Raw genomic sequence first — 27734 nt, forward strand, 5'->3', positions numbered from 1 at the left:
AAAACATATAATAATCTAAGACAAATATATACCCGGAAAATATTGCGTCAAATAAGTTTAACATATCGTTTTCATCATGCCATACTGAAACCGTGAAAAACTTTCATTATATGTATGCAATGAAAGTTAGAAGCTATTTAATGTCCAATGTGGACCTGACTACCTAAATATACAATTGTTCGATGGCCTACATTGCGAAATGAATAAAGAATAAAGCAAAAGTAAGCATGCCAATCTATGACATGTTCTTTACCGGTAATTAACCTGAAATGCAAATCTAGTTCTTGCTGCTTGTTTGCTCGTTGTTAATTCATGCAGTTTGTGTTGGCATGTTGTCATGCTTATTATGTTGTCATGCTCGTTGTGTCATGCTCGTCAATGTCAAACCAAAACCCACACCTAAAGTTTGATCTTTCATATCGAATGAATATCTACGTAATAGTCATATGCATACCTTGTCTTTTATGTTCAGATGACCTCTGGCACACAGAAAGGGACTATGAGTACACTGGACACCGCGACCACGTACTGTCCACGGGACTGGATCTCATGTCGGGCTACACGTTCAGGGCGGCTGTGAAGTTGTGTGCTGTGAACGTCTGCACTGACGCCGTGTACAGTGACGGAGTTACAGTGCTACACCATCCACCTGTAGGCGGCAACATCAGCGTGAACTACACGAACACCGACACAGGCTCCAAGGTGATGAGGGCAAATCTGATGGATGTCTCTACTAGTATTCTCCGACGCCATCAAGCATATCTAAACAAATGCATGCATTGGTTATATCATTTGTCAAAGGGCATACCCTGAAAAGTTTGTGTTTACAAGTAACTAAAAAGTATGTCATTTACAGGTAGGGGCGGAGGGCAGCTGAAATCTTGTACTTACATCATGGCTTCGGTCGATCCTTTAAAGGTCACGGTCACATCGAAGATACACTTCCAACTCATTCTATGTGACAACATTCTAATTATCATGTTAAAAGATGTGTCGGGTCATATGAGCGAATTCCATGATATGATTTGTGTACAGAATGATATTCACGAACAGAGAGCTGACCAACTTTCAACTTTTCACCAGTTCTATCTTCATTAATGCTATAGCTTCTAAAATACTCAAAGATACTGTTTGGCACACTTGCTAACAATAAAAATTATACTTTACTGTGCTCATGAACCGCTTAGGCTTCCACGGTTTAGTGGCACGGGGATTATTTTACTGTCTCTATACTGGCGTGTCCCAGCATCAGCAGACTCCACACCTTCCTGCGTCCACTGTTCCAGCTTGAGGTGACCATGGCAAGGTTTGCTGACCCGGACATGCCAGTGAAGACTGAAGCGTATGGCGTTGTAGACAGATATGAATGGAGCTTAACAGACAGTGACCACGACAGCAGGCTTCTGACAACGTGGCAGCCAGTGTCAGACAGCACAACCAGCGGTGATGTGGTACGTTTGATGAGGAAAGTGATTGTTGTTGAAAGCGGCAGTCAGCAAAAGTCAAGCTTTATCAATGCGGCCTGTAAAAACCAGTGGTTGATATCGTAAGGAACGTCCCACCGATCTCATTTAACTGCTCGTTACGACATGTTGTTTTCATATTGGCTTTGTTACAGGTCCAAGGTCAGTCATATTGGCCCTAGAGTGACAATATTGGCCGGTTCCATTATAACTTTCACAGCTATTTCGCCCTTGATGCTCAGTCAAGGAAACTGTTTACTTCCGCCATTCACACACTTGGCACAACAAGTAATTATTGCCTGACGCCGCACAGCTGTATTCCTGCCCCGCGACTGCTGTCTGTAAACAAACCAGACAGTATTCCATTTTCATCGCTATTTTGTCTCTAATCCCAATGGAATCCGTTTCGTCGGATATTCGAGAGTGATTACTCTCTAACGTTGACGTCAGAGATCTACTTTAATCCGTGGAACCACGAGGTAGCATTGTATCTAATATGGATGACAACTACGGATAAATCACAACACTGTTACTCCCAACACATCGGTTGTTCCAGATGACATTCCATGTACTGATGCCCCAACGCCTGGACTTCAGTAAGTGCCGTCGTCTTGCTGTTCGAGGCTACAACAAAGTGGGGCTCTCCACCACCGTATCCGCCGACGTGAGAGACTGTGCTGAATACGACCCTGCGGTTGTAGTGCCTGCCATCGTCATCGATGTTGTTGGTAAGATTTAGTCTGATTTAAAGACACTACCAGAATTTCCAAGGGATATGTTTGGGATATTTCCAAAGGTCATGGCTATGAACATGCGGCGTGTGGATAATTTCGATTTACGCGGAGGCTCATCGTAATAGAACTGTTTTGTGCAATTTTGCACACATTTGTTTGTCTGCTGATCCTTTTGTGAAGCATGTCAAACGAAAATATTCTACAATTTCCTCAATATCAGTGTTGATTTTGTTGATGGTTCTGTACTGTTGGACGGTACTGATACGAGTGTCCACCAAGCCAAGTGCCATATCAAAACGCCACAGACTCAAGTTTTCAGGGAGAGGCTTTCTAAACGACCACTGCGTCGAGTTTATGTGTAGTATGTTAAGAAGAGCAGTAAACCCTTCGCATAGATGAAGTCGGCTGTCCTGAAAAGTGAAACTGAGAGGCTTTCTGTTTGCTGCTCAGGACCAGTCACGTCCCATTCGAAAGTGCATCACAATGAAAATATGAAATGCAGATAATACAGTGAATTAAATGAGACTGTCCAACACATTGTCTGTGGATGCCCAGCTTTGGCACAAACACAGTTTCTAAAGCAACATGACGGAGTGGCTCGATCCTTTTATTATCGTCTTTGACATTCATATGTTTTTGACACAAAGGGCCATGTATATGGACCCAGAATATGTAGATAGCGCCATGAAAAATGGTAGATATAAAAGTCTTTGGAAAAGGCCTGTATACAGTCTCACATCCATCCAGGCCAACATACCTTAATGTTGTAATTTTTTATAAATCGAATGAAATCATTTATATCATTGAATGTTCTGTTCCTTTCGACACTAATGTGACAAGATTCAGGACAAACATGGCAAATATGCGGACCTCGTTTCGAAATGTCATGCTTGCATTCCAAATATCAAGTTGTCCGATTCCATTGTTCTCGGTGCCTCCCAATCTGTTGACTGACATTAGGAGAGTACCCAGGTTTGCTGCCAAGAATACAGTCCTTCTGACAATCTGGGTAATGCAGAAGGCTGCAGTGTTGGGGAGTCTCAGAAGAGTTCTGGGTGGGTTCAGCTAGGCAGCACGGCCTGGGAGAAGCCCCATTCGCTGTCTGGGCTGCGTGTAGAGGGGGCAAGGACCTCAGCCAGTTGGGCGCAAAAGTTTTTTACATATTTCCTGTGTTACATATCACAGATATGTCATATGTAATTATTAACTTCTTCATCTGAACCATATTGTGCTATTTCCCAAATATCCCTCCACTCAACGAGTGTCATGTAAGTTACCATCCTGCTGCCAGGCGCCAGACAAGTTGCTGATGTCGGGTATCCCATCACCCTGGAAAAGAATGACAGGTGGAAGCTCGCTGATGCTGACTACACCCCTTTCAGGAACATCCTGTCTGCTGTGTGGCCGACACTCCGTCACAGGAACTACACGTGGGCAGTGGTGTCAGGTGACCAGGTGGACCCCTCCTCACACTACAAGAAAGAGAATCTGATGACCTTCACTGACCCCTGTAGCATGCCGGATGTCATCAAGTGCGGGCACACAGGTAGTGGATTGACGAGAATTACCATGTTCATTCATCAAGGCCACCACAACCCTCAAAACGAACGCTGTATACATAACATTTCCGAGAAAGTGAAATGCATACTACTTTGCACACCACTACTTTTACAAAAGTCGATATATTTAAAGATGAAGACAGGGTGCTTAATGAATCAGAAATGCCCAAAACAACATATGCCGCTCCATATGCAGAAGAATTTGCATCGGATAAGAGATGAAGAGTATTATTTGTCTCGAAAATAGAACTATTACAAAAAATAGACACTTACATTTTTATGCCAATTTTGTGAGTGGTGGGTGCTACGGGTAGGACAAAGCATGCTTGCCCTTTTTTCGAACACCTGGTGTTATCACTATTTTTTTCAGTTTTCATTCAATTAATTTTCATCCCATTTCTGCATTTTACGCCAAATGGAATATTACATGATTAGTGACTGGTGTTTCAGACAAGGAATTTGTAAACGTGGCCTTTGTCGAGACAGAACGGCGGCTAGTCCACGGGAGGAGGTTTTATGTGTGTGTTCATGCTGATGCCAGAACCGTGGAGAACGAGAAGTGGACAGAGGATTTACCAGAGGTCAACTCGTGTAGTGACGGGGTCACGGTGGACGTGACACCACCGAGCGGAGGAAGGGTTTTTCTGGGCGGACTCACCAGTCCCACCTTCCAGGTGCAATAGTCAGCTCAGTCTCGTCACTGGTTTACTCCTGATAACATCCTGATCCGCTGTGCTCAACAAAAGAATTTTTAATGTCTCTTTGATACATTTAATATCTACTCATTTACTGAAATTGACTTCCACACATTATGTACCTTGGCATCAGTTGAGATTGGCACAAGTCTCATGTAGTTTATGTAAAGCGAGGCAATATATGTATGTGTGAAATGATGTTCTTGAGCACTGAAACCTTCTCACTCGTGGTACATATGTCATTTCCCTAGAGTGCTGTTAAGCGTTTGTTCAATGGTAGTTTTCCGAAGACACCTTACCATTTCTGGTGTCCCCTACCGTTATGTTGCTTTAGTATTGCTTTTTGTGGCATTACCATTCTCACCCATAGGACCATTGCTGTTTTTTGTTGAGTGAGATTGTGAACTACAGGTATGTTTGTTTAGACTAGCACAAGCGAGATGGTGGTCTACTGGGACGGCTTCACTGATGTAGAAGAGGAAGGGTCTTCTCCACACCCCAGTGGGATAGCATATTATGAAGTTGCTCTGGGTAAGTCTCTATAAAATGTTCACCCTGCAGTGATTCCGGTTAAGAATATGCGCCAAGAAGCCTTTGCTGGTCGTGAGGGGCGAGCTAGGGGCGATCGAGTGGTCAGGTTAGATGACTTGGGTGCCTGCGTGTCATTGTGCGGCCGTCATACAGCTGATATATTGCAGAGTAGACCAACAAACAAACATAATATCTTGTCCTCTTATTGTGACATTGACAGTGGTTTTGGCGAAGCAAGAATCTTGAAGTGTGGATATTATGTCAGTTGTCAACAGGGGAAACCCCTTCTAGTTTACTTAAATAAATCTTGTGAAGGTCATCTAGAACATACAAGATTACACATTACTGGTATCTACAGGCTACACACAACATCGACAGAACAGATTACTGAACGTAAAAACGGTACGGCAGGCGGCAGATTGCTTTTAACCTTTGTATGGGACAATAACTTGATCCAGCTTATGAAAGGAATCATTACTTTCGTGTACCAGCTTCAAGTATTGACTTTCACACCAATATGTTATGCAATAAGAGACATTGTACATTCTGCCAGATCTGATTGCTGAACTGATTTATGTCAGTCATAGATAATTATCAATATTTACAGTCTTATATTTTACCACAATTCGTTATCACAGAACCGAGTCGCTTCACAGCACCAGGCTCTAGCCACGTGTACGCTTGATGGCTTCACAGTACCAGGCTCTAGCCACGTGTAAGCTTGATGGCTTCACAGCACCAGGCTCTAGCCACGTGTAAGCTTGATGGCTTCACAGCACCAGGCTCTAGCCACGTGTAAGCTTGATGGCTTCACAGCACCAGGCTCTAGCCACGTGTAAGCTTGATGGCTTCACAGCACCAGGCTCTAGCCACGTGTAAGCTTGGTGGCTTCACAGCACCAGGCTCTAGCCACGTGTAAGCTTGATGGCTTCACAGTACCAGGCTCTAGCCACGTGTAAGCTTGATGGCTTCACAGCACCAGGCTCTAGCCACGTGTAAGCTTGATGGCTTCACAGCACCAGGCTCTAGCCACGTGTAAGCTTGATGGCTTCACAGCACCAGGCTCTAGCCACGTGTAAGCTTGATGGCTTCACAGCACCAGGCTCTAGCCACGTGTAAGCTTGATGGCTTCACAGTACCAGGCTCTAGCCACGTGTAAGCTTGATGGCTTCACAGCACCAGGCTCTAGCCACGTGTAAGCTTGATGGCTTCACAGTACCAGGCTCTAGCCACGTGTAAGCTTGATGGCTTCACAGCACCAGGCTCTAGCCACGTGTAAGCTTGATGGCTTCACAGCACCAGGCTCTAGCCACGTGTAAGCTTGATGGCTTCACAGCACCAGGCTCTAGCCACGTGTCAGACTTGATGGCTTCCTGTACCAGGGTGACCGGTTAACTGTGAAGTAACTCCGACTCCTCTTTCGTAGGTTCTGATCCAGGAGGGGAGGACGTGGTTGCAAGACGGAGAGAGGGTTTGGTGAACCACGCCATCCTGCACGGCCTCCGGCTACACGACGGGCACACCATCTACGCGTCGGTGACAGGTACAAGTCAATGACGACACAATCCTTACACAATTTGTGTTCCTATTATCTGGTATTGCATAGACGGGTGGTGTTGTGACACAATTTACATGTATCTGACATTATATGGTGACAGAATGAACATATATCTGACATTGCATGTATGACATTGTACAGATGGATGGAAACAGAATATACATATATCTGACACTGTATGTATGACATTGTACAGATGGATGGAAACAGAATATACATATATCTGACATTGTATGTATGACATCGTTCAGATGGATGGTGACAGAATATGCATTTATCTGACATTGTATATATGACATAGTACAGATGGATGGTGACAGAATATACATGTATCTGACATTGTATATATGACATTGTATAGATGGATGGTGACAGAATATATATATATATATCTAACTTTGTAAATTTGACATTGTACAGATGGTTGGTGACAGAATATACATGTATCTGACATTGTACAGGTGGATGGTGACAGAATATACATGTATATGACATTGTATATTTGACATTGTACAGATGGATGGTGACAGAATATACATGTATATGACATTGTATATTTGACATTGTACAGATGGATGGTGACAGAATATACATGTATCTGACATTGTATATTTGACATTGTACAGATGGATGGTGACAGAATATACATGCATCTGACATTGTATATTTGACATTGTACAGATGGATGGTGGGAGAATATACATATATCTGACATTGTCTAGATGGATGGTGACACAGTTTACACCTATCGGACATTGTGTAACACAGTGTATATGTCAATATATATCACTCGTACAGTGCGTTGGACATCTGACGTAGATCACTGGTTAATGACATTGCAGTAATAAAGGATCAATGAACGAATAAATAAAATAGATAAAAGCATATCTCGACTGATCCTTCAATTTACGCATTTTTGATATTTGATAATATTTTGATAAATAGGTTCCTTGTTACAAAAAAAATTGTTTTGTGGATCGCCGTCAGCGTCTTCTGTTGCAGCCACGGACTTTGTGAACAAGAGCAGGACAGTCATATCGTCGGGGGTGTTGATTGACTCCACGCCGCCAGTGACGTCAGGGGGATCAATACATTTCTCTGGGAAATACATAACGAAGTCTGTGATAGATGTGTGGTAAGTGACACAGTTAGTGTCCACCAATAATACAGTTAGAACTTGACATAAAGTGAATCTGATTGTTGGTTTCCTTTGCTGGTGAGATTGTCTTCAGTTTGAAAGTATTGATCGTCTGTGGCGTGCTTGTTCAAGCTGGGACGGTGCTCTGTCTGACCCGGAGAGTGGCGTCGTAAGCTATGACGTGGGGGTGGGATCGAGACCTGCCTATGACGACGTGATCAAGTACACATCTACAACGGACCAGTGTATGGTTATCGACGGCGAGGCACCCCTAGCAGACGGGCATGTCTACTTTGTCTCAGTGAAGGTAATGTATTTATCAATTTATATATTCTGTATTTCTAGCTTCAAGCCATATGAAAGCCTAACTCTCAACAAATGTGTCTTGCCCCCTACGAGGCAATATTTTACGGACGCTTCTCTTTCTATCTAAGTCAATAAGAGTTTTATTCCGGAAAAAGCACGTGTTTCAAATCAGTGGTTTCTTCGCCTACTCAAAGGTCTTATCACCATTCCTCAAGTGCTGACATGTACAGGTTTTTTACCCCTTTTGTACTACGGGTTTATGATGATTAAAGAAACAATACAAGCATCTTTTCGAAGTCGTTATAGTAAAAAACCTTCATCGCCACTCTCGTGTATGAGGCACAGCGCTCCGATGACCACGAGACGTACGATCCATTGATACATTATTCTTCCAAGAATTGTGCGTGAGTATTACACTATGGAATCACGTAAAGGATCTAGACGTTAAAAGGAGCTAGGTTACGAACTATACCAAGAAAACGTGCAAAATTATGTCAACAAACTGTCCAAACTAGCAAGGCAAACAGAGAGTGCCTGTTCACACTCGACACATGATGATTTTGGACAATTAACCAGTGTGCGTGCAAATATTGACTGCCAATACGGGAAGTATGAGGAAACATATTTGGAATTCTTTGCATATTTACAAAGAACTGGCACTGAAGAAAGTTCACAAGTACAGGCTGCACATCAAAACATTGCCGATTCACTCTTGAATAAGGTGCAGATGGCACTGAAGGACATTAATGCTAGAATTACTAGTTTGACAAACACTGACAGGATAGAATCAGCTTCTGTGCGAAGCAAAAGCCTTCATTCAAGTGGAAGTTCTATTCTCATGAGACAAAAAGCAAAGGCTGAAGCGGCCAAGATTCGACTGAAATTCGCTGAACAGGAAGCAAAGATGGAGAAACAGTGAGCTGAACTGGAAGTGAACCTGAAACGTCTTACTTCACAGCGTGAAGTACATGAAGCTGAGGCAGAATTACAAGCTATGCAGGGAGTTTTGGAGGTTGACAAGAAATCAAGGCGAGACGACCGTTCTTCCCAGACATCGGCGAAGCTCGAAGAAATTCAGAAATTTGTGGAAAATCAACAAACCTTTTATGAGTTTGAAACTAGGATACTTGACCAGGTTGAAACTGTGTCCAAGAACCAAGACATACCCGTAAGTACGAGTACACCTCACAAAGCCGGGCAGAGTAATCGCAACACAGTTCATGACCTCAAGTCCTTCCATAACCATGGTGACGACTCCCATACTCAACCAAGGCAAGTACATGCACCAGAGGCCTCGACAATTCAACGTGGTACTGTTCCACCAAATAGTATGCTCAACCCTGCAGCTGAACCTTATGTCCCAGACATGACAGCTCCCCCTGCATTGGGACATGTGACAAACCAACTGGGTTTGTGTTCAGAACTCTCCAAATATTTGATGAGGAAAGACCTCCTCCTCTCTTGGCTGAGTAAATTCAACGATAAGCCAGAGTATTTTGCTGTGTGGCAGAATAGCTTTACACAAATTATGTACAAACTAAATGTGTCTCCGCAGGAGGAAATCGACTTGCTGGTCAGGTGGCTTGGCCCGGAGTCCAGCAGACAAGCCGCTAGTATTCATGCTGCTAATGCTCATAATTCACTTCGTGGCCTTCAGAAGATCTGGGAACGACTGGGGGACAGATATGCCAGTCCCGAGCTTGTGGAGTCTGCACTCAAGAAAAAATTGTCTAATTTCCCTAAACTTTCCAACAAAGATCATGATAAACTGTATGACCTGGCAGACATTGTATCCGAAATTGAGTCTGTGAAGGACAATCAGAGGTACTCAGCCCTTCTGGCATACTATGACTCTTCAGCGGGCGTGACTCCGATTGTGAACAGGCTTCCCTACGCTCTTCAAGAGAAATGGACAAATGAAGCAGTCAACTACAAGGAACGGTATCATGTTGCTTATCCTCCCTTTTCTGTGTTCTCAGAATTCATAAGCAGACAGGCTAGAATCCGAAATGATACAAGCTTTCTTTATGACTCACAGTCAGCGCCAAATGCCACAAAGAAATTTCATCCCTTGAATATCAACCCAAACTTCAAACTGCTGTCAAAGAAAACTGACATCGGGGAGAAAGACAATGTTACGGAACGAGTTAGACTCTGTACCTACCACGATAAATCGGAGGGACATACTCTTAATTATTGTTAGGGGTTCCGACGTCTGTCTCTGAGTGAGAGAAAGGACTTTCTTGGTAAGCATAGAATATGCTTCAAGTGTTGTGAATCTACTCAGCACACTGCGCGTGAATGCAAGTGTAGCATTCAGTGTTTCTTTTGTGGGAGTGTTCAGCATGCTACCGCCATGCACAGTAACAATGAGGGAGAAACCTCCGCTAAAGGACTTCGCTGAGGAAGCATGAAGGGGAGAGAAACGTTACTGCTCTGTCGGCGTCACATCATGAAGAGAAGCCAATAACGATGTCAGCTTGCACACAGATATGTGATAATTTGGTTGGCGGCAAGTCATGTGCCAAGACTCTGCTAGTCAAGGTATTTCCAAAAGGATGTCCACAACAGTACTTATTCTCATACGCTGTTATCGATGATCAGAGCAACCGGTCACTTGCAAAAAGTGAGTTCTTTGATAATTTTCATGAAGATGGAGATGAAGTTGAATACACACTCTCATCTTGTGCTGGTTGTGTGACAATGTCTGGCCGACGAGCATCAGGATATGTCATTCAAGCCTTAGACGGGTCCTCATCATTACATTTACCCACCTTGATAGAGTGTAATGAGATTCCAAATGTGCGAGAGGAGATCCCTACTCCAAAAACAGCTATTCATCATCCTCACTTAAGGGACATTGCTGAGTATATCCCACCTATTGATTCAGGTGCAGACATTCTGTTGCTCATAGGACGAGACCTGCTAGCAGCTCATCATGTACTTGATCAGCGCATTGGACTGCCTGATGCACCGTATGCCCAGAAGTTGCACCTTGGCTGGGCAATAATTGGGGAAGTCTGTCTCGGGCAGGTACACAAACCGGATGTGGTAATAGTTAACAAGACTCACATGCTCAGGGATGGTCGAACAACAATCATGGAGCCCTGTCCTAATAATTTTGAAGTCAACGAGAGAAATGACTTTGGGGAGAGTGTCTTTCAGAAAACAAGACTTGACGAAACGCAGACTTTGTCTATTGAAGACAAGCAATTCCTGAGGATTATGGATGCCGAATTCTCAAAGCATAGTGATGGCTGTTGGACTGCTCCACTACCATTTCGACAAGATCGTGCTAGGCTGCCATGCAACAAATTCCATGCCATTCATCGAGCAAAACTATTGGACTCCAGCATGCGCAAAGATCCAACAAAGCGAGAACATAGGACAACATTCATGGCAAAAGTCATAGACAAGGGACATGCAGAAATAGCCCCTCCATTGGAAAAGGATCAAGAGTGTTGGTACTTGCCCTTGTTTGGTGTTTACAATGCCAAGAAACCAGGACAAATCAGGGGTGTATTTGATTCATCTGCGAAGTACAATGGCGTCTCTCTGAACAGTGTCCTAATGACTGGTCCTGACCTCATAAACAATCTGTTGGGAATCCTTCTCAGGTTCCGAACAGAATCCTTTGCAGTGACGGCAGATGTGGAGCAAATGTTTTACTGCTTCAAGGTGAAGCCATCTCATCGTGACTACCTCAGATTCTTCTGGTACAGAAATAATGATCCAAGCCAAGACTTGATTGAGTACAGAATGACTGCTCATGTGTTTGGGAATTCACCCTCTCCTGCAGTCGCTACCTATGGTCTCAGACGATCAGTGGAAAATGCTGACGTTGATGTGAAACGGTTCGTGGAGAATGACTTTTATGTTGATGACGGACTGCTGTCCGTCCCCACAGAGGAAAAAGCCATCGATCTGATTCAGAGAACCCAGAGTGTGCTCCAACATGGGGGTAACATAAGACTACACAAGATAGCCTCCAACAGTCGAACTGTGCTAGCTGCGTTTGATGCGGAGGACCTCGCAAAGGACATCAAGGACTTGGACTTCAACACGAACACTCCTCCGCCTCAAAGAAGCCTTGGCCTATCCTGGGATATTAACAAAGACACTTTCACCTTCCAAGTCTGTGCCGAGAGGAAGCCCTTCACCAGGCGCGGGGTATTGTCTACCATAAACAGCCTCTACGACCCTGTGGGCTTTGCAGCACCAGTTGTCATCAAAGGAAAACTGTTGCTTAGGGAACTAATGTCAACAACCTCTGGTTGGGATGACCCCCTTCCCTCTTCTTACTTATCTCAGTGGCAGAACTGGTGTGACTCCCTCAAGAATCTTGAAAATGTTGTCATCCCAAGACCTTATTCAAAAATCTCAATGTCTGCTTCCCTTACCACAGAGATTCATATATTCTCTGATGCTTCGAAGGAAGCAATAGGTGCTGTTGCTTACCTCAAGATGTACGACGTCAATGGCACCAGTACACAAAGTTTCTTGCTGGGCAAGTCCAAAGTAGCCCCACGTCATGGACATACCATACATCGGTTAGAGTTGTGTGCTGCTGTTCTATCTGCAGAGATGGCAGATGTCCTACTCCAGCAGCTTGACATTCATTCATTTTTTCACAGACAGCCGCGTCGTATTGGGTTATATATGCAATGAGAAACGAAGATTCCATGTGTATGTCGCAAACAGGATTGACAGAATTCGCCAATCTTCACAACCAAAACAGTGGAACTATGTGCCATCAAACATAAATCCAGCTGATCAAGCAACGAGGTCTGTGACATCATTGTGCTACAGTGATAGCCTTTGGTTAAGAGGACCTGATGTCCTGAGCCAAAGTGATACATCCGATATGTGTGACTCACAACTTTTCTCGCTTGTCGACCCAGACAATGATAAAGAGGTTAGAGCCGAACTCAAGTCGACTAAAACCTCAGTCTCTACAGCTGTGCCGCAACAACTGGGCACTGATCGCTTTACGAGATTTTCTAGTTGGAAAAGACTTGTAAAGACAATCTCACATCTGAAACACATTGCAAGATCCTTCACCAAAACTAACAGTTCATGTGTTGGTTGGCACCAGTGTAAAGACTTAAGAAATGTAGAAGGATTTAAGGATGCAGAGGTCTTCATTGTCAAAGCAGTCCAAAGGGAAGCTTACTCTGAGGAGATCATGTGTCTGCAAAACCAGAAGCCACTTCCAAGGAAAAGCTCAATCTTGTCCCTCTCACCTGCTTTAGATGAACAAGGCGTTCTTAGGGTAGGAGGAAGACTGAAGAACAGCAAACTGACAGCTTGTGAGATTAATCCCATTATCATTCCCAAGGGAAACGATGTTGCAAAGCTTCTTGTACACCACTACCATGACAGGGTAAGACGTCAAGGAAGACATCTGACGGAAGGTGCTCTGAAATCGGCAGGTTACTGGATTATTGGGGCAAAAAGACTGGTGTCATCTCTAATCAGCAAGTGTGTCACGTGCAATCGGCTCAGACGAAAACCAGAAACTCAGATGATGTCAGATTTGCCTCCAGACCGCTTGGTGCCATGCCCACCATTCACTTATGTTGGTGTTGACGCTTTCGGACCATGGGAAATTGTGACTCGTCGTACAAGAGGTGGTAGTGCAAACAGCAAAAGATGGGCGATATTGTTTACCTGCCTAATGATACGTGCAGTACACATTGAACTCGTTGAAGAAATGACAAGCTCCTCATTCATAAACTGTCTCAGAAGGTTTATTGCCTTAAGAGGGGAAGTCAAGCAATTCCGTTCTGATAGGGGAACAAATTTCATTGGTGCTATTGAATCCCTTAATGTCACTGCTGTTAATGTAGAAGATGGGCCTGTGCAAGACTTCCTGTACAACAATGGTGTGGTTTGGTTGTTCAACACCCCTCACTCATCTCACATGGGAGGTGTATGGGAGCGAATGATTGGGACTTCTCGGAGATGCTATGCTCCTGAACACAAAACGGTTGACCCATGAAGTACTCTCGACCCTTATGGCTGAAGTGACGGCAATCATCAATGCTCGACCTATCACATCCATCTCGACTGACCCTCAACAACCGATGATCTTATCACCTGCAATGTTATTGACTCAAAAAACGGAACACACCCCAAATATTGATCTGTCTCTAGATGTAAAAAATATATGCAAGTCTCAGTGGATGTATGTCCAGACACTTGCAGAAGAGTTTTGGCGAAGATGGAGACTTGACCACTTGCAGAGTCTTCAAACCAGGTCGAAATGGAAGATTTCCCAGCCTTACCTGCAAGAAGGGGATGTTGTTCTTGTGAAAGACAATTGTGCAAGGAATGAGTGGCCTCTTGGTGTTGTGGAAACAGTGTTTCCTGGACAAGATAACCTTGTCCGCAAAGCCGCGATTCATGTGTACAAGAACGATAAGTGTGTGACTTACAACCGTCCAGTTGTGAACCTTGTTCGCTTGTTTTAATTCCACTTGTGTCTGTGAGATATGTGACATTAGAGCGACATTTCAATTGTGTGTGATTTCCATGCGAAATCAGAAGGGGAGTGTCTTGCCCCCTACGAGGCAATATTTTACGGACGCTTCTCTTTCTATCTAAGTCAATAAGAGTTATCTTTTCTTACCTTTTTTTTCAAACTTCCGGAAAAAGCACGTGTTTCAAATCAGTGGTTTCTACGCCTACTCAAAGGTCTTATCACCATTACTCAAATGCTGACATGTACAGGTTTTTTACCCCTTTTGTACTACGGGTTTATGATGATTAAAGAAACAATACAAGCATCTTTTCGAAGTCGTTATAAAATGCATAACCTTATTACTACGTATAAAATGGTAAAAGTGTGAAACTGAAATATATGATACTATAATGTCTTAATCGTGCACTAGGGATACAACAAAGTAGGCCTGCACAGTCTCATCACTTTACGACCTGTGACGGCTGACAACACACCGCCATCTAGGGGCCACGTGTATGATGGACAACGCACCAACGTTAGAGGCCAGGCAAAGGACGCTGACTTTGTCACCCTGATGTCGGAGATGGGTTCCTACTGGGAGGGTTTTTCTGACCCCCACTCTTCAATCAGTCACTATCTCCTCCAGGTGGGCACGTGTCGGGGATGTGACGACACGCTCGCTCAGTCACACGTGGGAGCAAGAACAGGTAAAAAGCAAAAATGTTCCTTAAATATCATTAATAACGCAAAACAGTCCTCACTGTACTGGGTGTGAGTAAGTTTGTCCGCCGCTTCAAGAAATATTCCATCAATCTTACGGCGGGTCATCAGAAATGGGCTTCACACATTGTACCCATGTTGGGAATCGAACCCGGGTCTTCGGCTGGACGAGGAAACATTTTAACAACTAGGTTACCACACCTCCTACCTTACTGGGAATCTTGATATTAGTTTTTGAGGTTCGTTGTCCATCAATGTACAGAAAGCATCCTCTTGTCTCGTGTAACGGGCTTAGGACTGATGGTAAAACCTTGGTATTACATATCTACGTTTATACCCCGACATCTGATTGTTGTAATAATATTCATGAAGGCATACTGCGGTAAAACGTGTGTGTTTCATTGTTGTACAAATATTTATGAAGGTCTACTGTGGTAAAATATGCGTGTCTCATTGGTTTACTAATATTTATGGATATATATTGCGGCTACCCTGTACGTGTCTAATTGTAATAATATTTATGAAGGTATACTGCGGCAAAATGTGTTTGTCTTATTGTTGTACTAATAGTTATGAAGGCATACTGTGGTAAAATGTGTGTATCTCATTGTTGTACTAATAGTTATGAAGGCATACTGCGGTAAAATGTGTGTCTAATTGTTGTACTAATATTTATGAAAGTATATTGCGGCAAAATTGTGCGTGTCTAATTGTTGTACTAATATTTATGAAGATATACTGCGGCTACCCTGTGCGTGTCTAATTGTTGCAGATGTTGGTTTCTACGACATTGCCTTCAAGTGTGGCATGACGTATTACGTGACGGTGACCGCGTGTAACATGGCTAGTCTGTGCACCATGGCGACAAGTGATGGTGTCATCTTAGACGTGACCGCTCCACGAACTGGGAACATCATGGACGGAACCCGAGATGAAGATGTCCAATATCAGGCTTCCAGGTGATCATGATGCAACTCAATCTGTCATTGGCCATAGTATTATCAAACTTATTTAGGAACAGTAAATAATCCATTATTCATCTGTAAAATAAATTTTAAAAGAAGTTACTAAAGTACTATCTGTTTTTCTGAGTTGGCCTGAACTGAAGGTTGTGATTTTAAAACAAAAGAATTACGGGATCATAAGTTCACATTATCCTGCCAAATAGTTCTGTGTGATTATTGTTTTCAGGACATTCCTTGGTTGTAAGTGGCGAGGCTTCCACGACCCTGAGTCTGGGTTAGCCCACTATGAATGGCGTGTGGGGACAACTCCAGGAGGTGACGAGATTCTCGCAGCAACGAATGCAGCCCTGGAGGAGGCCATCTTCCACACGCTGTCACGTGACCACCAACTTCCGGTTGGACAGACTCTGTACACAACTGTCAGGGCCTACAACAAAGCAGGTTATGAGCTATAACGCACATCTTTAATATCATCTCTCAGTTGAAACCAAAGCTGACTAAAGTCGAAAGAGAGTATTTATATATCATGACATTATCATTTATTAATCCTAAAGCGCACATTGGCAGACATTTCATAGCCTCCAGTAGGCTGCACATTTGTTTATATTTTCAAATCTATAGTCACCAATTTCTTCCTTAATCACCTTCCTCCAAATACGTATACTTTATTTCTTCGAATGTGAACTTTGAATAAGCATTCGAGATCGGAAGCAAAAATAGAAATAAACTGATATGTTTACAAAACGTAGGGTTAATGCACAGAAATAACACTATAACGAGGAATGCACTTAACAACGTATTTGGGTGTAAGTGACGAATGAAGAGATCAGTTTATGGATTAAAAAACAAAATAATATTTGTCACCAATCCGGGAGAAGTAGATGTGGGAAAACTTTACTTACGGGACGATCTGTATCCCCCAGTTGTGATGTGTAGAAAAACTGAATCAAACGAAGAAAGGTGATGCGTATCCAAAACAGCTAGTTGTATATATGTTATCACTTTGATGTGGCAGGTTTATACAGTGAAATTACGTCCAACGGGTTTCTGGTTGACATCACTCCACCAGAAGTTGTCGTGACACCAGGGATCCTAGATGGACACGGTTCCATTGTGGCTGGGACGTCCATCAGCAGGACGACCTTGAGGATAGGCTGGAAGTTCAAGGACGAAGAGTCTTACATTGAGAGACAGTACCTCTCCATCTCATCACACCAACTGGGGGAGTTCAAGTCAAGTCTCCTGAAGGTGACCGTCATTTGTTCATGTTAAACATGGTTTAGAAGCAAGGTGAAGTATACAACACTAATGGTAATATGTATCGCAATCTATATCATCTACATCTACAAAACTGTGAACACACTCAACATCCGCATCTTATAACATTATAATCACAGTTTCTATAATCAATGGATTTGATATCTCATATAAAGTGCATTTATTACAAACATAACACTATCCTATTTCTACCTTCCCTAAAGCTCCCAGGACTTGTTGAAGAATACACGCTGTCACAGCTGGACCTCCACGATGGAAGCAGCTACACAGTGAAGCTCGTCGCCTGCAATATGGCCGGCTTATGTCACTCCTCAGACACTGGGGCCATGCTGGTGGACAGCTCGAAACCCTTGACAGGTAACACACAGTAATGTAGCCATGAATCATTGACAGTTAACACACAGTAATGTTCCATGAATTTTTGACAGGTAACGCAGTAAGGTATCCATGAATCTTTGACAGGTAACATACAGTAATTTGTCCATGAATCATTGACAGGTAATACACAGTAATGTCTCCATGAATCTTTGACAGGTAACACAGTAATATCTCAATGAATCTTTGACAGGTAACACAGTAATGTCTCCATGAATCTTTGACAGGTAATACACAGTAATGTCTCCATAAATCTTTGACAGGTAACACAGTAATGTCTCCATGAATCTTTGACAGGTAACACAGTAATGTCTCAATGAATCCTTGACAGGTAACGAACAGTAATAATTCCATAAATCGTTGACAGTTGACACACAATATTGTATCCATGGATCTTTGACGGTTAACACAACAATGTATCCACGAATGTTCCACTCTTCTCTCACTAACACGGTTCTATGACTGTAATGCAGGTGCGCTAGCTGTGCACACCGACCATGCAGCGGGGTTGTCTCGACACCAGTCTGGCTGGATGACATGGAACAGGACCCGGCTGAACCTCGCTTGGCTTGGCTTCTCTGATCTCCATTCTGGAATAACGCACTACATCATCACAGCTGGGTCTGCTGAGTTCGGGACGGATCTTACTGAGGTGGAATCACGTTCATACTGAAAACACATTACATATTTTAAAATATTTTGTCCGAGGTTATATAATACTGATGTGTCGTTGGTATGACGTATACACAGTTTCATGTAGTAGGGATACTAACATACTAAAAGAAACAACATAGATACACGGAGGAACACTTACAGATTTGTCGTTGTTGGTGCATTTTGAGATGGGGAAGTGTGATGAGGTGAGATGTAATGGGGCGGAATGGGGTTTTAGCGTCGCGCTCAAGATTATTGCACTGATATAGCGACGTGGTGCATGCACGTTTGTGTGTGTGTGTGTGTGTGTGTGTGTGTGTGTGTGTGTGTGTGTGTGTGTGTGTGTGTGTATGTGTATGTGTGTTTGTGTTTGTTTGTTTGTTTGTTTGTTTGTACTAGTACTACCACTCAGACACGGTGTTCTGACTCCGAGCTGACCTGGTGCATCTTGAAACCACCTTGACATCATTTACTTACAGATACGTGTGTCTGTTGCAGGGAAGCACATTTGTGCTCGTACAACACAATGTATCTGGCATTGAGCACAAGGACGAAGGCAGAGTTCAGACTGGTGTTGTAGACACAAAGGACCTCTCTTCCAAACCGTCTGTGTTTGTGGCAATCTGGGCTGTCAACGGGGTAGGTGTTACATGTTCGCGAACACCTGGTGTCAACGCTGGTTTTCAGTGATCCATTCATGTAATTTTCACTGCTAATTTGCCCTTTTCCAAATGGAATCTGCTTCGGCATATTTCCGAGACTGATTGTTCTCTCGCGTTGACGTTTTATATTTACAACCCAAGAACACACAAAAACATTCCCATAGAATTAACCTAGTTATGTTTCTATGTTCAATGTGTATTCCGTGTGACCCAGGTTGGCCTCAAGAGTGATGCGCTTCACCTGGAACTGGAACTAGGAGCTGGGGGGATGCTCGAGCTGGTCAGACGGTGTCAGTCTTACAACTGTGAGGGTCACTGTGTCTGTGCCGTGCAGGACAGGACGTGCCACCACACACGCGGATGTACACAGCTGCTGGATGGTACGTCACAAGTGCTGCCTCCACAGGGAGGATCTAACTCGGTTGCAATAACAATCACAGAATGTCAGTTCACAACAAATATTGATCATTAATTATGACTAGAACCAGTAATCGTTAGTGCATGGCGGTATATGTCACTGTTTATATCCTAGGTGGGTCAAAAAATGTTCTGGCTGTGACCGATGTCACTGACCTCCGCTTCACAACATCCGGGGACATTGACCACTCACCATCAGACACCTTCATGGCTGCCCGTTGGACGGTGCTGAAACAACAAGGGCTGCCTTTCACACAGTACAGTTTCTCTTATTACTTAATATCTAGAATATTTGTAAAGGTTGCTTGAAATAACTCATCGTTGTGACCACAGTGTGCCAGGTATCTCAGCCAGTTTGTTGTTGGCTGCAGGTATGAGGTCAGTCTTGGAGACAGTGACAGCGACTACCCAACGGGTGTGTTTGACAGTCACTCCCGCAGAGTCTGGTTCAGCGTCGGGCGGCAAACATCAGCTGTCATCCTTCTGGCACACGGTACTGACTCACCTACCTATCATAATGCGATCTTTGTTTAGAAGTCTGCAACTTATGTAGTTCCATAAAGCGATCTTAGTGCTAAGACGATCCGATACTTGACCATTAAACTACGGCAGTCTAAGCGCTAATGTCTGTTATAAACTAAAAAACAAATGTTTCGTGTCAAACTATGTGTTGTGGTATTCATTTACAAAGCAATGAAAGAGAAGGGATGTTTGTAAGAGAGTATGAACTATAATGGACTATTCCGACTAACTGTCGTGCTTGTGACCAAGGCGAGGACCTCAGCAGCCGGCTTTGGTATTCCTTCTTTGTGAGAGGCTGGTATAATGCGACGACGTATAACATCTTCAAGTCAGATGGGGTCATGGTCGACACAGCCCCTCCCAAGACCACCGACAACCAGGCACTCGCAGTGAGTCAACACACATTGTGGCTTTTTTTTACATGTGGAACAAAGGAATTCCATGTTTATAATGTTGCAAGCATGTTGTAAGAATCTCATTGCTCTTCCTTAAATAAGGCAGATTTGATATTGTCACTCAAACATATTTGATAGAAAATACGGCTCCTCATTTGTTAACACGTAATGATAAGTTCGTTCGCCCACTAGTGACACATGTGACTCATAATCATGAATGATCTGAAGATATTATATGATTCATATGTGCGTTCCACTTAAATCTTAATAAGTTTGCTGCCCCTGGAAGATGGTAAAATAGGCTTGACTTCTAGGACAATATCTGGTGATCTTTTTGAGGACTTCCGGTGTTAATGCTTTCAGTCAATGGTTTGGTTGGTCCAGATTTGACCGTTAACCGCCCATCACGGTATAGCTAAATATTTATGATTGTGGTTTTAAACGGCATTCACCTGCTCAGTCTCCAACACTATATGTTAATGATGCAGGTGATTGAGCTCAGTGATGACGATAGAGTCAAGGATGCAGACTTTCAGATGGCGACGGACACAGTCAGGGTCAGCTGGACCAACAAGTTCCTGCCGGGCGCCGCTGGGATTCTCAAGTACCAGGTCTACATCAGTACAAGCCCCGGGGGTGAGCGTTCTCAATTTCCCAACTCCCCCAACACATTACAGATCAGTATAGAGGTGTGAGTGTATCTAACCTGGAAGCTGATGTCCTAGGACCAACACATTACAGATCAATATTTAAGTGTGCATGTATCTAGCCTGGAAGCTGATGTCCTAGGACCAACACATCACAGATCAATATAGAAGTTTGCATGTATCTAACCTGGAAGCTGATGTCCTAGGACCAACACATCACAGATCAGTATAGAAGTGTGCATATATCTAACCTGGAAGCTGATGTCCTAGGACCAACACATCACAGATCAATATAGAAGTGTGCATATATCTAACCTGGAAGCTGATGTCCTAGGACCAACACATCACAGATCAATATAGAAGTGTGCATGTATCTACCCTGGAAGCTGATGTCCTAGGACCAACACGTCACAGATCAATATAGAAGTGTGCATGTATCTAACCTGGAAGCTGATGTCCTTGGACCAACACGTTACAGATCAGTATAGACGTGTGCATGTGTCTATCCTGGAAGCTGATGTCCTAGGACCAACACATTACAGATCAGTATAGAAATGTGCTTGAATCTAACCTGGAAGCTGATGTCCAGGTAGCTAATATCCTACCCCGAACATTGATTCATTACTCACAACGACCAACACAGCTCGTCCTTCTAAATACCTTGGAATTGATTGACCGGCGTTGACTTTACTTTCACTGACTTATGTGTTATTAATATTATTATAATTATTGTTATTATTATTGATGTTGTTATTATTCGCTGTACATGGGAAATGAAAGGATGCAATAGCTGACAAATTATAAAGGATGGTTAGGTTCGCATAGGTTCGACCTCCACTTTGGGACAATATGTGAAACCCATTTCAGGTTCCCCCGCCGCAATATAGCTGACTATAACAAAACTCAATGACTCAGTAACTTCACTATTTCAGGACACAGTATCCACGCGTCAGATGACCTTTCCACCACGAAGTACACAGCCAGGGGCCTGAGTCTAGAAGCAGCCACAGTGTACTACTCCAGTGTCCTGGCCTTCAACAGAGCTGGCCTGGTCAGCTGGGCTCACTCTGACGGTGTCCGGGTGGACGTGCTGCCTCCTGTAGCGGGCAGAGTGGATGACGGACAAGGTACGTTCCCTTCTCCAGTAGCAGTGCTAAGAGTGTTGTCTGTTGCTGTAGGTCGCAATATCCCAGCTGTACCAGAGCGTCCTGTTTATAACAGAGTGTGGACCAGGGAATAGAATGTTGAGAGAAGGGTTGCCGTCCATACGATTACACAGCGACTTCAGTGCCCGACCATTGTCACACGTCCCAAAAAGCCAATGCTTGTCAGGAGTTGTCAGGTTCGGTGACTTGGTTGATAATGTGTCGTTGGCGAGCATTGTTGCTCATAAAATCAATCCCCAGATCGTTTGGTCCTGATTTAATTATTAACAGACAATCGTCATACAGCAGGAATATTGTGGCGTTCCACATCGAACAAACAAACAATTTTCAATTGACCCGGGATCTCCACAGAGCTTAAAATAACTGGTGAGATGTGGTTACTTGACTTGTGTAGTTACCTCCTCTAACTGTCTCTAATACATCCCTGCAGGCATGCACGACACGGACTACCAGAGTTCTCCATCAGAGGTCTCCGCCTCCTGGCACGGCTTCTCTGACACGGACTCCACGATCATCACGTACTTCTGGTGTGTGGGAAGAGTCAACGACACAACAGACTGCAGTGTGCTGGGCTGGCGGGAGACTGGGCTTCATACCACCTTCTCGGCACAACTTGCTTCCCCCCTACCTAGTGGTATGTATCCTGATCAGATCCGTCTGGCCTAAGCCAAGTACCAGCATGTATTGACACTTAATAAAGATAGCCCAGCTTAGCGTCACGCACCGCCTCCTGATGGTTTCACTCATCTTTCGTCCCATACATCCTGCGGAGGACAACTTGTCACCAAAGTAAATGTTCTGTAAACAGCAAATTTTCAAAAGCAAGTGGCGAAACATAAACTGTCCCACAGTGAAACTAAACTGAATTGTTTGATTGGTATTATTTGACGGATGACAACGTAGACACAATTTATGAATAACAACTTCTTCAATACGGCAAAGGCGACGTTTCGGTATAGATCATTATATCATTTTCTTGCTTGATAACGGTATCAGGATCTGTAACGAAACATCGTCTTTACAGTATTAAAGAAGTTGTTGTTCATAAATTGTGTCTTCTTTGTGAAACTAATTATTGAAAATCCTGTAAAGGCTATGCCGCTTGGTAATGTCCTAAGAGGCGCCTAACTATTCATTAAGGAAGCCTTCCAGAAACGCCTGATGACGGTATTCCCTTGTTTCTAGGTACACGCATATGGAGCAAGGTGTATGCTGTAGATGCAGTGCGTCACGCCTCAGACGTAGCTGTATCGGACGGCGTTGTCGTCGACACATCTCCCCCAGAACCACAGTCCGTGGCATACCTAGGAGGCAACTTGGTGAAGAATCCTTCGTTTGAGATACAAAATAAACCTGTGAATTCATCGACGTGCAATGAACCTCTTCCCGAGCACTGGCAGACTAACAACTCTACATGCATACACATTATTACATCTGAGCGTCCATCAGCTAGACATGGTAACAGCTATATTGTAATCAGCGGATCTGTTCTCCAGAGAGATATACATCTCACTGTGGGGCAAATGTACAAAGTGAAGATTCATGTGGGATATACAAAGAACACGGACGTACATCTCAGCGTTATAGAAGGCTTCGTCTCAGTTGGTATTGAAGTGATCACATTCAGACTGGAGCCAAATCTATGCCGAGGGGTGTGTGATGTTGGGAGACATTATGTTATCATGTGGAATACACACACGTTTTCCTTCTTTGCTCGGGAGGAATCCACACGACTTACTATTGGCACGAAGTCCAGGTCCATGGCGATGGCAGTTGATCACGTGACACTGCAGAGCGTCAAGTATGGTGGACATGACGAGGCTGGTGACACAGAGAAGCACGTGGAGGTGAACGCGGTGTTCCTGCCTCACTGGTCGTCTGTGCACGTGTCCTGGCACTTCAAGGACACCGAGTCCCCTATCACCATGTACCAGTGGGCAGTAGGTGAGTACCCAGTCATGTAAGAGTGGACGGTAGGAAAGTCCCCCGTCACCATGTAGCAGTGGGCAGTAGGTGAGTCTTCAATCATGTAAGAATGGGCAGTAGAAAAGTCCGCCATCACCATGTGGGCAGTAGGTGAGTCGGCCATCATGTACCAGTGGACAGTAGGTAAGTCCCCATCACCATGTACCAGTGGGCAGTAGGTGAGTACCAAATCATGTAAGAGGGGGCGGTAGGAAAGTACCCCATAACCATGTTCTAGTGGGCAGTCGGTAAGGGCTTGACTTGGGAGGATCTAGATTAAGAATGTATGAGATTATTTATACCACGGCTTATCCGCATACTGTGGGCGAAAAGCCCCCATAACAAGGGATGCAGGCCTTAGACGTGTACCCCTTTGTGGAAATCAACACGCACGCGACACAACCATGATCATATCAGGGCTAATATGGTTGTTGAACGAGCTAGCACAGGATCGACTCACATGTGGGTATATTGAGCGTAGTAATAAAACTATATGTTTATTTAGACATGGAGAAATACAGAAACAAAACTGTTGATAGTCTAGTGTGACCTGAGCAGCATCCAAGCCTGTAAGTAATAACATCGACTCTCCATGCAGGTCTGGTGGAAGGCGGGACACAGGTGCAGGGCTTCACTAATGTTGGTAGAAACCCTCAAGGAACAGTTTCTGTCCAGAAGCTCACTCACAACTCCAGACTGTATGTGTCAGTACTCGCCACTAACGCTGCCGGCCTGACGTCACTGACCAGAGCTGAACCAGTGACGGTGGACATGACGCCACCAACTATACAACAAGTCAACGATGGTTCAGGTAAAACATGGAATTGAAACGTGCCTGGCATTAATATTGTTTGCCATTCCAAATACTCCTGCATACGTGTACATTCCAGCATGCCTATTCCTTTGCAATGACCATAGTGAATGAGTGGGTGAGTATGGTTTTACGCTGCTTTTAGCAATATTCCAGCAATATCACGGCGAGTGACACCAGAAATTGGCTTCACACATTGAATCCATGCTGGGAATCAAACCTGGGTCTTCGGCATGGCGAGCGAACGCTTTAACCACAAGGCTACCCGACCGCCCTATTTTGTGATAGAATCCATTGCTCCCTTGCTCCATAGCTATATGATCACACAGCTGTAATGCTCCATTGCTATATGATCACACATGTATAATGCTCCATTGCTAAATGATCATCCAGCTATAATGCTCCATTGCTATATGATCACACATGTATAATGCTCCATTGCTATATGATCACACAGTTGTAATGCTCTACTTCTAGGAGTTGATGCAGACTTCCTTTCACCAGAGGACATGGCAGCGAACTGGGCTGTGGAAGATCAGGAATCGGATTCTATCAACTGTGACATTGCTATAGGTAAGGAACAGACATATTGATACAATATGCTTGTTGTCATACTCGATTAGAAAAATACATTAATCAACGAAAAGGTAAATTCGTGTAGAAACTGCATAAGCTGATGTTGTTTCAACATATCTTTGTGTATCCCAACGAAACTTCATTTTCAATATCGTCTGACTGAATAGCTGTTATATCTTCTGCAGGGCACACGCCTGGAGATGACGACGTCCGTCGGTTTGCTCGAACTAATCCCGGAGTTAGATTTACCAGGTGGAATCTGACTGATCTAGTGACGTCATCTAGTTTGAAGGTGTACACGACAGTACGTTGCCATAACAACGCGGGGCAGACCTCCGAGTCCTCATCTGATGGTGTCGTCATCGTGTCCAGGGGAGACGTTGCGACTGTAGCTGGCTTCAAGGTCCTACAGGAGAGCCCCTCTGTGTTCTCAGACAGAGGCCAGTGTCACGTAGCCCGAGACACTGTGAGACTTCACTGGGAGGGAGGAGAAACCCAGACTCCTTACACTGCGCTGGTATGTCGACTCCAGCTGACGTCTTCAACGTAGATACTTGCTCTAGTCACAACTACCATGTATGAAGCTGGTGCTTGGTTATAGTGCTGTGAAATCAAACCCACACACAGATTTTAAAACATTCTTACATATTTGTTTTGTGTTTTTTTAATTAAACATATAGGTTCACATCGAGGGTAGCAGTTTGATCTACGAACATATCGTCCCGAGTATATTCACGTACACATCTGCCCAGCTGTGTGGACTGAAGCTCAGTGATCTGACAACCTACAACATCAGCGCCATGCATGTGCTGGACAAGGCAGGGTACCCGACAGAAGCTTTTATCACCATGAATGGACCACCACCAAGTCTAAACAGTAAGATATTCCTAAGAGATATCACAACAATTATCCTAAAAACAGCAAATTCTTAAATACAAATTCAAATGCAACAAAATTCAATGTTATGTTGTATCTGTTTCCTGAGAGTGATGTCTGGTTTACTTCAGAAGCAGCGATGATCTCGTCTAGGACGTCAGACAGGATGACCACTCTGTCCTGGTCTGGCCTGTTTACCTCCCCCTGGGGCCGGCTTGTGTATGAAGTGATGGTGGGCAGGGTGGAGGGTGGGGCAGATGTGGTGGACGGGCTGCTGACACGCCAGGAGCAGATGAAGCTCAACCTGTCCTCGCACCCACAAACTGTCACTGCCGTATATGTCTCTATAACAGCCATTGATGCGTGTGGATACACTGCTTACTACTCACAGGCTGTGGGTGTTGTCCCGTGACTCCAACTGATTCGTGGATGTGTAAATCGTGATTAAATATTGTTTTCTAATTTTGACAGTGTAATTTGTTCCCATTCGTACATGCTCACACACTCATTAGTCAATTTGATCATCATGACCAATTTTGAAATTATATTTATAATCAAGTTGTTTTGTCATTACACAAATATGATATTTTGTAATAGTTTTTGCTAATGTTCTGATCCCAAAACTGTATCAAGTCATCTTCTGTCGAAACTTCTTTTAAAGTCATAGGAAAGTTGAGTACGGATTCAACCCATGAGAGTAAGGATAAGCTGAGAAGGAATAATCCAAGGTTAACAATCTCATTATCTGTTGGACGTGATCAAAGATATTTATGCTAAATATATAACAATAACCAAAAACCATGCTTTATTATTTTAATGTGTTCTTTATTTGTCATTCTTGTACCCAATAAATTATAATCATATAGTTTTGTTCTTTGTGCGGGTTCATCCATATAATTACGAATTCGGAGGTAGCAGCTAGGGGTTTAGCTGTGCACACAACTGTGAACTTTGTTATAAGCTGGTGGGGTTTTGGGGAGGATCCCGCATGAGTAATTAACAGACAAGTGCAAGCGCTTATCCCCACCCGACACTAACTACCCTGCTCAATTCTAATCCACAATGAGACGACATTGAGTTCATATCGCCAGTGTGCAAGGAGATAACAAGCAAACCTGTTAAGTGGAAATTTTGTCCAGAGCCCACTTGCACAAAGCGATCTTAGCACTACGACTATTGTAAGACTATGTTAAAGTATTGAGTTACGATGATTCTAGCGCTAAGACTGCTTTGTGCAAGTGGGCCCAGGTCCCTTCAT

General features: G+C 43.8%; 2 protein-coding genes across 2 annotated transcripts in view; both read left to right on the forward strand.

The window, feature by feature from the left end:
* Positions 1-27734, forward strand: part of LOC124115824 — a 276313-nt gene that overhangs the window by 123510 nt on the left and 125069 nt on the right. The window lies entirely within an intron of this gene.
* On the forward strand, positions 24346-27344 carry LOC125381020. The gene is made up of 6 exons (XM_048397069.1): positions 24346-24392; positions 24812-25024; positions 25502-25597; positions 25786-26117; positions 26281-26476; positions 26608-27344. The coding sequence occupies exons 1-6, from the start codon at positions 24374-24376 to the stop codon at positions 26886-26888; spliced, it is 1137 nt and encodes a 378-aa protein (XP_048253026.1). The 5' UTR covers positions 24346-24373; the 3' UTR covers positions 26889-27344.

The sequence above is a fragment of the Haliotis rufescens genome, unplaced genomic scaffold, assembly GCF_023055435.1.
Source record: "Haliotis rufescens isolate VD_foot unplaced genomic scaffold, xgHalRufe1.0.p SCAF_16, whole genome shotgun sequence".
Classification (NCBI taxonomy): domain Eukaryota; kingdom Metazoa; phylum Mollusca; class Gastropoda; order Lepetellida; family Haliotidae; genus Haliotis; species Haliotis rufescens.